Raw genomic sequence first — 13,410 nt, 5'->3', positions numbered from 1 at the left:
GAGAGTGCTTCACCACTGATTTCTTTCCTCCTGTTTAAGGCATTTGCTTTGGGAACTGTATCAACTTGTCAACATATGAGATCCCAAAATAGGCTTCCCAAGCCCTGGGTGAGGGTTGGCCGTGGAGCATCTGCTCCGTTCTGCATGTGGCAGGCTGCTTGTGGGGAGCATTGCTGGGGGCTATGGGTGCTGCCCTGTGGTGCTTTAGAGCTGTCATCACTGATGAATGGTGCTCAAGTTACTGCTGGGGGGTTATTTGAGTCTGGTACTGGCTTCATGCTGGAGGATACTCTGGGCTCCAGACAATGATACCAGCCGTTGTACTGGCTTGAAGCCACCACAGAAGCAGCAGATGAGTCCGTGCTGGTGTGGCAGTGGTGCAGGAGGACATGGAGGTGGCAATGGTGGTGTGTCTGGTGAGCACTGGTGCTGGCTGCACTCTGCTGTGTCATTGCAGGCTCTGTGCAGAAAACTGCAGCCACTACAGAGCGAGGTTGGGACCACGCTTGCTCTCTTCACCCTGGTAGAGCTTTTTCCACACCAGGCTGCATGAACTGCCCAGGGTGCCTTTTCTGTATGTGAAAGAATGGGAGTGTGACTGTTTTATGGCTGGCTCTCCACTGGCTCTGCTGACCTTTTGAAGGCAAGAAGTGCTGTTCCATACATTGGGGAGCTGTGATGCTCTCTAGGTTCCCGTGCCCTTGCTAGCTAGGAAGGTGTAAGGATTCAAGTCACTTAGTCTTTTCAGCACCAGTATGACCACAGGACATCTGGGCTGTGGTGGCATTTTGCTTTTAAAAACCCAAGGCAGCATGTTTATTAGGAAAAAACCCTTATGATGGCAGGGAAGAGAATTCCCTTGGTTTGGGGAGTGCAGGTTTCTTTTCTGATAAGCCTTTCAGTGTTGCAGGAGGGAAACCTGTGTTCCCTTAGCTGCTGACCCTCCTGATGGTCCCAAACTGAACATCCTTAGGAGCGAGATGTGGGTCCCAATTTGTGTTTGTAGCATCAAGCCCAAGCACTGAGAAGCACCTTTGAGTGTGCTCAGCTCTCAGTGTGCCTGAAAACCTCGGGGAGGATTAGGGTTTCCTAATGTTTGTTCATCACCCTGATCAGACAAATCTGTCAGGTTTAAGGTTTTACTTACTCTGCACCTTGGCAATTGGAGCAGGGCAGAAAGGGTGCTGTACAATGTGGATGGGCACTGCCAGAAGGGGTTTGGCAGCTCCATGCATCTGTGCAGGCAGGCAATGCCTGTGCTGCATGCCTTCCCCTGCCTGCTTATGATGCTCCAGGGTCGCAGCGCAGAACCTCACTGCACAGTGCCCAGGCAGCCGTGCTGTCTGGCTTCTGCTCTGTGTAACAGCCCTGTTTCCTATTGCTTTCCAATAACTGTTGTTTCTTGCTTCTTCAGCACCTCCAAGAAGCAGCAGGTAAGGTTCACACACCTGTGCCTGGCCCTTTCTGCTCCCAGATGAGCTGTTGCAGCAGAAGCCGAGCGAGGGGTTGTGGAGCTCAGGGGCAGTTCAGTGTCTGACTGCAGAACAGCAGCTGGACAATTTTTCTGCAGCTATAAATAAACACTGAATAAATGAGAAATGGATTTTCTTTAAGCCTGCCCGAAAAATCACTTCTCAGCTGTGACAAGTATGAAAAGTGTCAGCCCCAGGGCAGTGGAGCAGGGGGAACAAACAGCAGGGGCTCATCTAGATCTGTTCCTCTCTGAGCTCCCCTCTAGGACAAGCAGGACCTGTGGGTACCAGCACTCAGTCTGGGCTCTGTTTTCAGCAGACAGAGCAGCTTTTCCCCACAATGGCCTGGTGTTTTCCTCGGGGGAGACACTTGTGTGTTTCTAAAGTCATGCTTAAAGTGCAAGTTCAGCTCCAAAGAGGCCAGCTTGGGATGTGTAATTAACACTGAGATTTGTGCCAGTGGTAGACATCAATGGATTTGTGGGGTTTTTTTCCTCTCTCCTTTCCCCCCACCCTCTGTCCCCCAACTTCTCTGTATTATTTTGCTGCTCATTTGCTTGCAGTCTCTTTGGTGCTTCAGGACAGGTAGCAGTAGGTCTGCAAGCCGGTGAGATGCCATTTCTTTGCAGTAAGCTGCTGGGTGCCCTTGCCCTGCTCTAGGGAAGATCTCCCACTCCTCCTCCACATCCTTCCCCAGTTTAGGAGCCTTTTGTGGATGGCTGGTCTCTGTAGGCAAGCAGCAATGGACAGCAACGCTTGGGAATGTGGGGATTTCACAGGGCTGTCCTGGTGTTCAGTCTCCTCTGATTTCAGTGGGATTTTTGCCTTGGACATAGCCTCTGTATTTCTGGTCCTTTGCTTGTGAGCTCATCCCTGTCTGGGTGCCTTGTTCCCTGCAGCACTGCTGCCTGCTCCCCTCCATCGTTGCTGCCTTCTTTCCTACTTCCTCCAGGGGGTTTCTTAGAGCCTGGGTTTTTTCCCCCAAGGAGATTTGTGCAGACCTTGCTTTTGTGAGAATTATTGCTTCTCTCCAAGTTTGATGTTATATTCTGCTCTCTGGGCTGAAAAATGTGGACAAGTTGCTTTTCTGTTTAAGGAGATGTGATTTTGGGGGGTTGTTTTTGTTTTAGAGTCTCTCTGTGCATCTCACAAACTATTCCTATCTAATTTGGTTCTGGCTTGGATGAAACCTGCTTGGAAATGAGAACAAGGCTGAAATTGCAGTAATTTGGGGAAGCGTAGAAGAGCTTTGCTGGTGTCGAGTCTTATCTTCCTGGGCTCTCTTAGAGAAACTCAATTCAAATTATTGCACAGCTCATTTGTTCCCTCTGCTACCGGGTTCAGATGAAGTGGAGAAGCACTGATACTCCCGCATAGAATAAATGTCACTGTTCTTGTGGATCATTTCCATTGCCTATGGGCCTGTCCAACTATCGTCATCCTTTGTTTGCGTTTCTGGATACAGCATAAAAGAGTTTCCTGTTGTCTTCTGCATCCTGATTAGGAGTGATGGCTTCTGAGTGGGGGGTTTGTGGACACAGAGCTGGAGAACTTTCCCCCCCCTTGTTCTGGTGTACTTGTGGGGGAGTTTGGGCTGAGGTTTGTGACTAGGGAAACGGTTTCTCTTGGTTTCCCTGCTCAGAGAGGTGGTCTCTTGTTCCAGTCTGGCAGCTGGATGTGTGCTGATTTGTGCCTTAAAGGGCTCTTGCAAGTATCGCAGACAGTGAAAGCCTAATGGATCAGGCTGTATCGTATGGGCATGTTATGGCTAAGTGGAAGCCGTGATTCCAGTGAATATCAGCATCTGTCTGTTTTCTCCAGGATCTTTGGGAATTGTTAACGCTTCAAAGTAAGTCTCAAATGCACTGTGTGCTCTTTCAAAACAATGCTAAAAGGCTCTTGTGTTCCCACTGAGCAACATGTCCGAGGAAAGGTCTTCTGGAAAAAGACTATAAATAGCAGAGCCTTTCAGTTTCTGAAAACTCATTTCCATTAAGCAGATCCATGCACTGAGGAAGGGGTGGTACCTGAGCCTGGGTAGCAATGCTGAGCTGATTGGAATCAGAAACTAATTAAAACAAAGGAGAAAATACTGCAACAATGCAAGTTACTTTTCATCCCTGTCATAAAACCAGGAATTTGGCAGGGTGCTGAGCCCCTTTGGGATGGGGAGAGTCAAGATGGTTTGTGTTTCCTTCTGATCTGGAAGGGGCCATGCATGCAAACCTTGGGAACAAACATGATCTGGTTATCAAGTCTCATTACAAATCTCTGTTTGCATTAACAAATACCTTTCAGCTGCTTCTTCAGCATGCCTGCAACATCTCCTTTCTTCCTTTATAGCAGAGCCCTTCATGTCCATGTTTCTGTTTGGCAGGAAAAATGCCATTAGCGGGTAAGGAGCTGGGATTCCTGCAGCTTCCCCTCTGAGGATACTCTTTGCAATAGGTCATTGCACTGTCATGCTGCCCTAATACATGAGCATTTGCACCTGCTAGGAAAAGCAAGTCCACCATCCCCCTGGTGCGGCCCCAAGCAGTTGCATTCGGTCTTTTTATCATTGAAATAAAAATGACAATGACAGCAGAAAATGGTCGCTCTCTCTGGAGCTGGGCTAAGCTCTCCACTTCAAAGGTACTTTTGTAGCATCCCTGGAGTCTCTGATAAAGGAGCCTGCTCTGAAAGGCTGGCATCTCTCCTGGAGAGCTGGGAAGTGTGTGTCTTTAGGGGCGATATTTACGGCGTTAAAGGGCTCCAGGGAAATGGGAGCAAGAGTTCCAGCTTGTTTCTTTTCCTTTTATTTCCATAACTGCACAGGCATGTTTGCCTCTGGTCGCTGTTTTGGGTCGCTGGAGTGGGTTTTGGAGCTCTGGGCATGATTGCCAGGCATGCAGAGAGCACACAGTGCGGGGTTTGCTGCCTTCTCTCCAAAGCTCTCTCTGGGAGATGCAGCTCCACTGTGACTTGAGGATGGAGATTCCTGAAAGTCCCATTTAAAATGCCTTCTGTGCAAGAGCTCTGCAGTGAAAACCAATATCCCCTGCCCTGGCTTTGGGCTTCAAAAGTAATGATGTTTAAAGCATGTTTTATTAGGTCTGTTATTGGCATTTGGCTATCAGGGGAAGAGATGAAGTGATGTTCGGTGCTGGAACCTGCTCCAGTCTGTGGGGCTTGCTGTAAAGGGCTGGGCTTGCCACCTTCCTTCACATAGCTGGTGGCCACAGACTGGAGCTTGAGTTCAGGGTTGGGTTTCTATGTGGTTATTTTGTTGGTTTATTTTTTTGTCCCCTGAACAAAACCCCAGGATTCTGCTTTTTGTGTCAGTTTGTACAGGGCAGTTGATTCTGTTGTTAAAATCTTCCCTGTTCTGTTGCAGGCTCTGGTTTCCTGCCTGGCAGAGGCAGGGGAGCAGTCAGTGTTCAAGAAGCTGCTGAGCAAGGTGAAGGATGCTCAGCCCCTGGATGCTCAGCCCCTGGATGCTCAGACCCTCGTGTCTTTACTGAAGCTGTTTCAAGACACAAACCCCAAGCTGAAAGTGGTTTTGCTGGAGAGGGAACAGGGCAGTGGAGAAGCCCTGCAGCAAGGAGGTAGGGAATTGAGTGCAGCCACTGGCAAAGTGAGTGGGCAACCTTACAACCAAAGTGGGTCTCCAGAAACCCTGTGTCCTCACTCAGATGCAGGAGGTTTCTCTCATGCTCACCAAGATCCTGGAGCATTTCCATCGTGCAGCAGAGGGTGTGGGCAGCACAGGGCTCTCCCCATCACTGCCTGCAGGGCTGGATCGATCCATGGCTGCACGGGTCAGAGCACAGCTGAGCCTTGGGATTGAAAGCTCCTTTTTTACTTGAGTCTGACACAAAGCAGTGGCCTTGCAAACCTGGTGTTAACCTCCAGCTTGCTTTATGGCTTTGTGCTCTGTTAGATAAATGAGACATTTTCCTTTCATAGAGTTTAAAGAGAATAGTAAAGTGTTTTTCCTCTACTGCTTGTGCTTGGGATGAGCTTTGCTATTCACTTAGATCTTTCACAGAGTCTCACTCGCTTCGGGAGCCTGTCAGTTCCTTCAGACTGACTTTGTGTTTCTGAATCCTTTTTCCCCCTAGAGAGCACAGACGAGGGAGAGACGCTGACTGCTCGCTTGCTGGGATGCAGGGAGGAGCTGATCCAGAGCGTGACACAGCTGAGCCCCATCCTAGAGTTCTTGGAGGCAGCAGAAGAGGGATTCCTGACTGCCTCGGAGAAGCGGGTAAACCAATCTGAAATAAGGAAAGCTGTGGATGGGAGGGTGGGGGGCATCTGTGGGGCAGCATCTCACCGCTCGGTTTGCCAAGTGATGTGCTTGCCTCACCTGGTGATTTCATCTCCCTTCTGCACAGCATGGATTGCACAAGTGTTGTCTTGGGTCCTTCTGCACTGAGCTGTGGGGATGAGCTGAGCTGTGAAGGCAGCCTCAGGATGATCACAGCCTGGTGCAGTGTCAGATTGCCCTGCAAGCAGGGGAGGTGCCTGGTGCTTCTATAGACCCTGAAAATGCCTTTTTGTGAGCCAGCAGAAGGCTCTCTGGTGGTTTGGTTTCAGCAGAACCACTAATGACCTCTGTGCTGCCTGCTTGCTAATGAAGTCCTTGTGTAGGTGGTCATCAGCTTACCTTTCAGCTGACTATCCCAGTGTTAACTCTTTAACTCCTATCACACAGTTGCCTGCAAGAGCAGCACATCACTGACTGGCATGTTTAAAAGTATGTTTTTGATGTGTTGAATGCAGCAGTTGGGAGAACTGTTGCTTTCCTGCAGGCAGTTGCCTTATGTATACTGATTTGCAGAAGCCACAAAGAAGAAAAGATTGTTCTTTGTGAGGAGCTGGCTGTACCCCGCCTGTGCAGCTAAAACCTGTCAGGTGCCCTGGCAGGCTGTGTTCAGCATGCAGCCTGCACACCTCCTGTCTGATTTTCATGTCAACATAAGAAGGACATGGAGCTGCTGGAGCAAGTCCAGAGGAGGCCACGAGGATGCTCAGGGACTGGAGCATCTCCTGTATGGAGCCAGGCTGAGAACACTGGGGCTGTTCAGCCTGGAGAAGAGAAGCTGCGTGGAAACCTCAGAGCAGCTTCCAGTGTCTGAAGGGGGCTACAAGGATGCTGGAGAGGGACTCTTCATCAGGGACTGTAGTGATAGGACAAGGGGTAACAGGTTCAAACTGAAACAGGGGAAGTTCAGGTTAGAGATAAGGCAGAAGCTCTGCCCTGTGAAGGTGGTGAGGTGCTGGCACAGGGTGCCCAGAGAAGCTGTGGCTGCCCCATCCCTGGCCAGGTTGGATGGGGTTTGGAGCAAGCTGCTCTAGTGAAAGATGTCCCTTCCCGTGGAACTGGATGAGCTTTAAGGTCCCTTCCAACCCAAACCAGGCTGGGATTCTATGATTCTCCTGGTGGGCTGGGCTGAGACTGGCAGCTGATGAATTTTCCCCTCCCAGGGCAGCATGATTGAGCCTGGAATGGGGATGTGAGAGAATGGAGTGAGATGCATGTGCAGGAAAGGGCTCAGTGTCTGTTGGGGATATTGTGGCTGTCAGTAGAGACCTGCACGTTCGAGCCTAGCATTGAGCCATGAGAGCTGCATCAGCAGCAGGGAGATAATGATTTTTCATATATCCCTGTTCCCTTTCTCTGCACTCTTTTTTTCCTCATAAAATTAGGTAGTTAAAATACAGCCATTTTGAATCTCCCTTCTGTTGGAAATCAAGCAGACAAAAAACCCCAACCACCAATGCACCAAACCATTCTATTGCCATAGGTGTGCTCCTTGGGCACAGGATACAGCCTTGGATTGCATCATTGTATACTAAGAGACTCCAGCCTCATTTGGTGAAGGGGTGATGTTGTTGGCTATTTCTTAGCCTCTTCAGTCACTGTGTGCTCTGTTTGTCACAGAGACTCCAAACCCTGCTCCAGATACAAAATCCTTCTCTCCATGAGATCCCTTCATGCTCTTGTTTTAGCCCCCAGGTAATAATATTTGGGGAGCACTCCAGTGGGGCTGGGTGCATAGCTTTATCTCTGCTGTGGCACAGGAAAATACAGCAGAATTGCCAAGTGTAGAACGACCTCCGGGTGGTGGGGTTCCTTTTTTGCAGGCTTGCTTTATTTGTTTGGGGGGGTTTCTTATCCCCCAGACAAGTGGAAAAAGTGCTTAATTAGTTTAGGAATTAAACTGATTAAAACAGTGGGCCTGTGGCGTGTGTGCATTTGAGATCTCTGGTGTCTCAGCTGCAGCACTGGGGAAACAAAGATGGAATTAGCAGCCACCTCTGAAAGTTTCATCTTGCCTGATTGATCCAGCGTTGTGCTAGAGCTCTGGGCTGGCAGAGAGAAGATGTAGTTCTCCAAGGGTTCCTAAAGATGAGGCTTTCCTTTTTCTTCTCACACTAGCTACACTTTCATTAAGGAAGACAAGGGAGTTTTCAGTGTAACAGCCTTTTTTCTAGGGAACTGGGTTCTTCCTGTACCTGGCCCAAGAAGTGTATGGATCAAATCTGATTTTCTTTGCTGGAAAACCAGTATATGATCTGTTGTGAAGCCTCTTTGTAAAACCTTGGGTTTTGGGGGGCGATTTTACCTAGCATTTTGTGGTTTAACTTTGTGGCTTTATCAGTGTTTCTGTAGTGTGGGGAGGTAGGGTGGAGGATTTGGGGGATGGCTTGGATGCAGATTATCACTTAAAATGAATAAACTTAGTTACAAAGGAAGAGCAGGTAGCCTCTCACATGGGACAGCCTCTGTCCCATGGCTTAGGTTGTTGCAGAATTCAGAGCGACCAGTCCACAGCACTGAGCCTGGAGCAACGGAGTAGATGGTAGAAACCTTCATCCTTTCCTTCTGTCCAGGCTCTGTTCTAGAGGGGATGTGGGTATTTTGAGCTATGTGCTTTCCCTCCCCTTTAGCTCCAGTGTCTATGGAGCTTGATGCTTAAGCCAAACTGCTTCAGAGCTGGGACAGAGAATCATAGAATGGTTTGGGTTGGAAGGGATCTTAAAGATCGAGATCTGGAAATCCTGCTGCAGGCAGAATGGGGGGATGTTTTCTGACTGTCCCACCTATTGGTGTCAAACTAAGTCTTAAACTGTCAGTGCTGCATCTCCCACTGCCGTGGCCATCACTTCTGCATCTGTTGACGCTAGCCTGAGAGCAGTGGTAAGTTACAGCATGAGCATCCCCAAAAGGATGCTGCTTTTGTACCTGTTTGAGGACTTCAGACTGAGTGATCCAGAGTCAGCTCAGTGAGAATTAGATGGGAGGATATGTCAACAGGTTCACTGACGGAGTTTTGGCTACAAAAGGACAGCTCTTTAGAAATGAGAAAAACTAATTAGTGAGATCAGGTGGTGGTGAGTGCACAGGAGGAGCTGTTGGAGCAGTTTCTTTTATGTTAAAGGTAGGAGAACTGTCTGAAGTTTGCATCCTGAACAGGAGAGGAGATTTGTATGAGGGGTCACAGACCTGAGTGAATGGATAACTTGAGGAAGAGTATTAGGACCTACAGGGAATGGCTGAAATGTCCAATAGGCAGATAAATGTACTTTAGATATGAAGAGGGGCTTGTGGGTTATCAGGCATGACAGCAACAGGCATTTGTCCGACCAAGTAAAGAGAAAGAATAATGAGGAGATCCCCTGTAAAGTCACAGCTAAGCCTAGTGCCCAGTCTAGGAGAAAGACACAAACAGACACATCCTGCAGCTGAAGTGAGATCACAACTCAAGACAGGAAGAGCTGACACACACGGCTTTGAGAGTGACAGCAAGGTTTATTCCTGTATTTTCCAAGTTGAATGGTCCTTACCATTGATGACCAGGACAGAGATGTAAAAGCAAGCAGTTGTTTAGGCAGTCAGCTCTGTGTGTGCACAGGAATGTGTGTTGGGACAGGCGGGAGGGCACTGCGTGTAAGTAAAAAAAGGATAAAATGCAGCTCAAAATGTTCAAATTGCTTCTGCCTGACTTGGAATCTTCATTTGATGAGAGAAAATGTTTGGGGTTTTTTTCTGCCTCAGTCGAGATTTGAGCAAAGCATTTGAATTTCATGTGAGGAGATTGTTCAGCTAGAGGAAGTGGGTATGCTCAAAAGGATAAGTCTTATTGGGACTGAAGTGCAGACTGTGCTGAAGGCAAGACTGACAGGATGGAGCAAGGTTACTAGTGGGAATCTCGACACTTACTTAATATTAACACTAATGTTATTGACAGAAAAATACCAAAGCATGCTTAGGAGAGCTTGCTGATGAGCAAGACCAGCATCTTTTGTCCACACAGAGGAGGATCTGCAAGAGGGAGAAGAATTACATGGCTGGACAACTAAGTAGTGAGGATTGAATGTTGTGGTAGTCTGAAATGAAGGGTCTGTATTTGGATGTAGTTAATGAGAACTAAGAATTAAGACCTCATGAGAAATTTCTGTGTGCAGGTCCAGTTTTGTTCAAAGAAAGTGAACTCATGTTGAAGCAGAGACAGCTGCAGAAAAACTGGGGAGACAGGGGAAAAGACTGCCAGTTGACCAAGTATTTGCTGCAAATACTGAAGGAGATGCTGTTTTCACCCCATCTTTAAGTCTCTTTTTGTTTCCTTTTGAAAAGAAGCAGAAGTGGCTTGTCAGCCACTTCCAATAGTTAGACATAGCAGAAGAACCCACTGGGGTAGTTTTCAAGGTGACACATGTCAGATGTACCCGGGATGTGCTTAGGTGTTCCTGTAACTAGGACCTCATGACACCTCCCAGCTAATCAAATTAGGGGAAGCAGTAGGTATGGATTCCCTGCAGTCACGAGTACTGTGATGCTGTTCCTGTTTCTGTGATCTCTGTTCAGACCCTCAGGAGTTTGTAGGAAGCTCTCACAAACCGGTTCTTGGCTGTTTCTTTGCTGCAGGTGGTTTTGGATTGCTGTGGAGGCACCTCTCAGAGGGAAGCCGTGGACAATCTCCTCAGGAAGGTGGATGAAGAGAAAACCCTAAAAGTTGAAAGTTTGGTCAAACTTCTTGGGGCTATGAAAGCATCCTTCCCTGGTCTCCACCTTGTGCTGGACAACTTAGTGGCAACAGCAGATGTCTCTGATGGCAAAGGTATGGGTATACTAAGCTTCAGAACCTGGGGACTCAGTTCAGGGAATTGCCAGGAAGGTTGTGTGCTTGTCTGGACTTCAGCATGCTCTTACAGTCTTGCTTTCATCTAAGGTAATGGCTTGGCTATTATAATTCAAACCAAAATGGTCTGGGAGCACTGGGGTAGGAGCACTATGCCAGGAAGAAGGCCCCTGCTTTGCAATGTAATGAGCAGTGTGGGGCAGGAGCCTCTTGGCTCCATCCTTTTAGTTTGACACTGATAGGGTAGAAACTAGGATGTCATCTCTGGAAGACAGGAGAACTGTTCCCTCCAGTGTCAAACTAATTTTTGGTTTTGAGTTATTTAAAAGCAGCAGCATGAGTCTCCATATTAAACAGAATAATTTTCACAGAGGAAATGCTTCACAGGTTGAAGGTATCTTTACCAAACCCTGGTCCATTGGTGACTTTGTGGTACTTGGTGGCTTTGAAAGCAAATACCTAAAAACTCCCCAAAGTCAGTCTTGACATTAAATACAGACAGTGTCTTACCTGCTTGCTGTCCTTGTGAATTCCTTGTGATTGAGGGAGATTGTGGGGCTGAGATTAGTTGGGCTGAGCTCCTATCCTCGATCCAGGTCGCATTTCTGCACAGTGTGGTTGCTGACTCGTGGTCTGCTGTGTGGAGCAGAATGTGCTGATGGGAAACCCACACATACTGTCTCCATTAGACATAGTTATCTTGGACATTAAGTCCCCTCCTGTTTGTTTTGGTGGGGGTTTATTATTCATTGCCTGCCCGCGGTGGGTCGGGGGCTCCTGAGATGCATAGTGGGACAGCTTTCCAAGGTCTGGCTTTAGGCACATCCCTGAGCAATTCCGAGGGAGAGGCAAATTTCACCACCTCTGAAGTCACATAAAAATTAAAAACTAAATTAATATGCAGTGAAATGTAAATGAGTGTTTAATAGAAAGCAAAACTGTGCTCATAATGCTGATAATTTCCTCTGTAGCAAACGTTCCCGACAGGCAGTTTGCTTTGTCATTTGTTAAGCACGATTGCTTTCTTAAAACACCAGACTCCCAACATGGTTAATTATCTAGTGGTAATACCCAGTGCAAGGAGGAGCATTCCTTAATTACACAGAGCTGAATCTCCTCAAATTGCAGCTTGAACAAACAGAAGCACAAATATTTCTTATCGTGCAAATGAAGAGGGAGGGAATGATTTGAGCCACTGGTGGCATCTTTTGATGTCCTGTGCTGTCCTGCTAGCAGAAAGGAGGATGTCCTGACAGTGGTGCAGGATGTGCTCAGGTGATGGAGCTCACCTTGGTACAGCAGCAGAGCTGAGAGCACTTTCCTCACGACTGAAATTTAGGTAATGAAATCAGAAACATTCTGATGGGAGAAGAGAGGAAATAGTTTTCATTTGTAAACCATCCTCTGATCCCTGTGGGGCACATCCAAGTCATACCTAAACCCTACGGAGCTCAAGTGCTTAATGAGTTTCCTTTAGCTCTGCTGGGGAGTAACTCATGCCTCCAAGAAATCTTTGGATTTCAGGGAGTTTTTCCATATTGGCTTAAAATCTTGCATTGATAAGTCCCAGAGCCTCCCACTATCTCCTTCCCCATCCTGGAGAGCTTTCTTCTCTTACCCACCACTGTGTGTCTTCTGGTTCCCAAGCCTGTGTTTTCTTTTCACCAAGCTGTCTGTATTTAGCTGCTGTGCTGTGTGAACAGTCGATTGTTCTGTTTGGTAGTGCACCAAAATGATGAAAAGACCTAAACACACACAGAAAACGTGCACAGATGTCTTGGATGAACTACAGATTTTGGTTTCTTCTATAAAAGTGTAACTATGCATCTTCTCCCATTTAGTAACTCCAACAGTGAAAAGAATCCTTTTCCGATTCATCTATTTGGCAATTTCCAGTTTTATTTCTGAAATAATCTAGTGACAAGTACAATTGTATATTACTTTTGGTACATGGTGTACTTTGCCTGTGTCTCCCGTTTTCCTGTATAAACACTGTTCCCCTTTCTTGAATTCTGCAGAAGTCAAGAGTGGGTTCTCTATAACTATATGAATGGGGGAAGAAGAAATCCTGAGTCTTGGGAGAACTGCTTCTTGAGGTTGTCACTGTCTCTTTCAGCAACATGCCTTGGAAAACCTGATTTTCTCACCCAAAGTTGGACAAGCAGTGAGAAGCAAGGTCTGCCTAGGGTTTTATGCTGGATGTCAGTGCTGCATTTACTATAACCAAAACTTGCCTGCAGTTGTTTGCTGTTTCCTGTGCCCTAAAGAAGTCATTCCTGCTGTTAAGAGGAGTGGACTGGACAAAACTAAGCAAAGTTGAGGCCTGAAGTTCTCCTTGCATTTTGTGTTTTTAAATATCTTTACTTTTCCTTCTCAGTGGCCAACAGCAAGAGCACAGCCGTTGAGATCATCCTGCGGCACAGCAAGCTGATCACAGAGGCCATCCAGAAAAGAGGGGACCTGGAGAGCTTGGCCCCAGAGGAGGCAGGACTCACTGAAGCAGTAAAAGAGGTACAAGGAGATGCTGGTGTGGTTCAGAGTTCAAGGGGTGGGTGGACAGGCCCTCGTGTGCACTCGAATCAAGGGACATTACTTAGGTTGGGGAAGCCATCCAATGTTGGAGGTGCCCTTCTGCTGCAGTGAGAGTGTGTTGGGTGTGTTATATAAATCCTGTGGGAGTTTTGGGGTAAAAGAAATTGCCAGTGAGATTCTCAGTTTGTGAAATCGTGGATGTTCAAACACAGCAAAACTGCTTCAGCTCTGCAAGGGTGTGAAGGGAAAGCAGAGCTGCCAGGGAGTGTGTGTCCGTT

General features: G+C 47.6%; 1 protein-coding gene across 5 annotated transcripts in view; it reads left to right on the top strand.

Moving 5' to 3' along the window:
- ZBTB40 (zinc finger and BTB domain containing 40) overlaps window positions 1–13,410 on the top strand; it is a 33,584-nt gene that overhangs the window by 7,706 nt on the left and 12,468 nt on the right. For all 5 annotated transcript variants that reach the window (XR_009729451.1, XM_061379523.1, XM_061379524.1 and 2 more), the window contains 4 exons: window positions 4,849–5,059; window positions 5,576–5,718; window positions 10,387–10,579; window positions 12,978–13,111. Coding sequence is in view for 4 of the 5 variants with exons in the window: in XM_061379523.1 (XP_061235507.1) it covers window positions 4,849–5,059; window positions 5,576–5,718; window positions 10,387–10,579; window positions 12,978–13,111 (681 nt within the window). In the remaining variant the exon portion in view is untranslated. The remainder of the gene's footprint in view (window positions 1–4,848; window positions 5,060–5,575; window positions 5,719–10,386; window positions 10,580–12,977; window positions 13,112–13,410) is intronic.

Source organism: Neopsephotus bourkii, unplaced genomic scaffold, assembly GCF_033783945.1.
Source record: "Neopsephotus bourkii isolate Nb327-2 ecotype Australia unplaced genomic scaffold, CSIRO-AGI_Nbou_v1 NB_1778, whole genome shotgun sequence".
In the NCBI taxonomy this organism is placed as follows: Eukaryota; Metazoa; Chordata; class Aves; order Psittaciformes; family Psittacidae; genus Neopsephotus; species Neopsephotus bourkii.
This window is presented reverse-complemented; position numbering and strand designations above follow the sequence as displayed.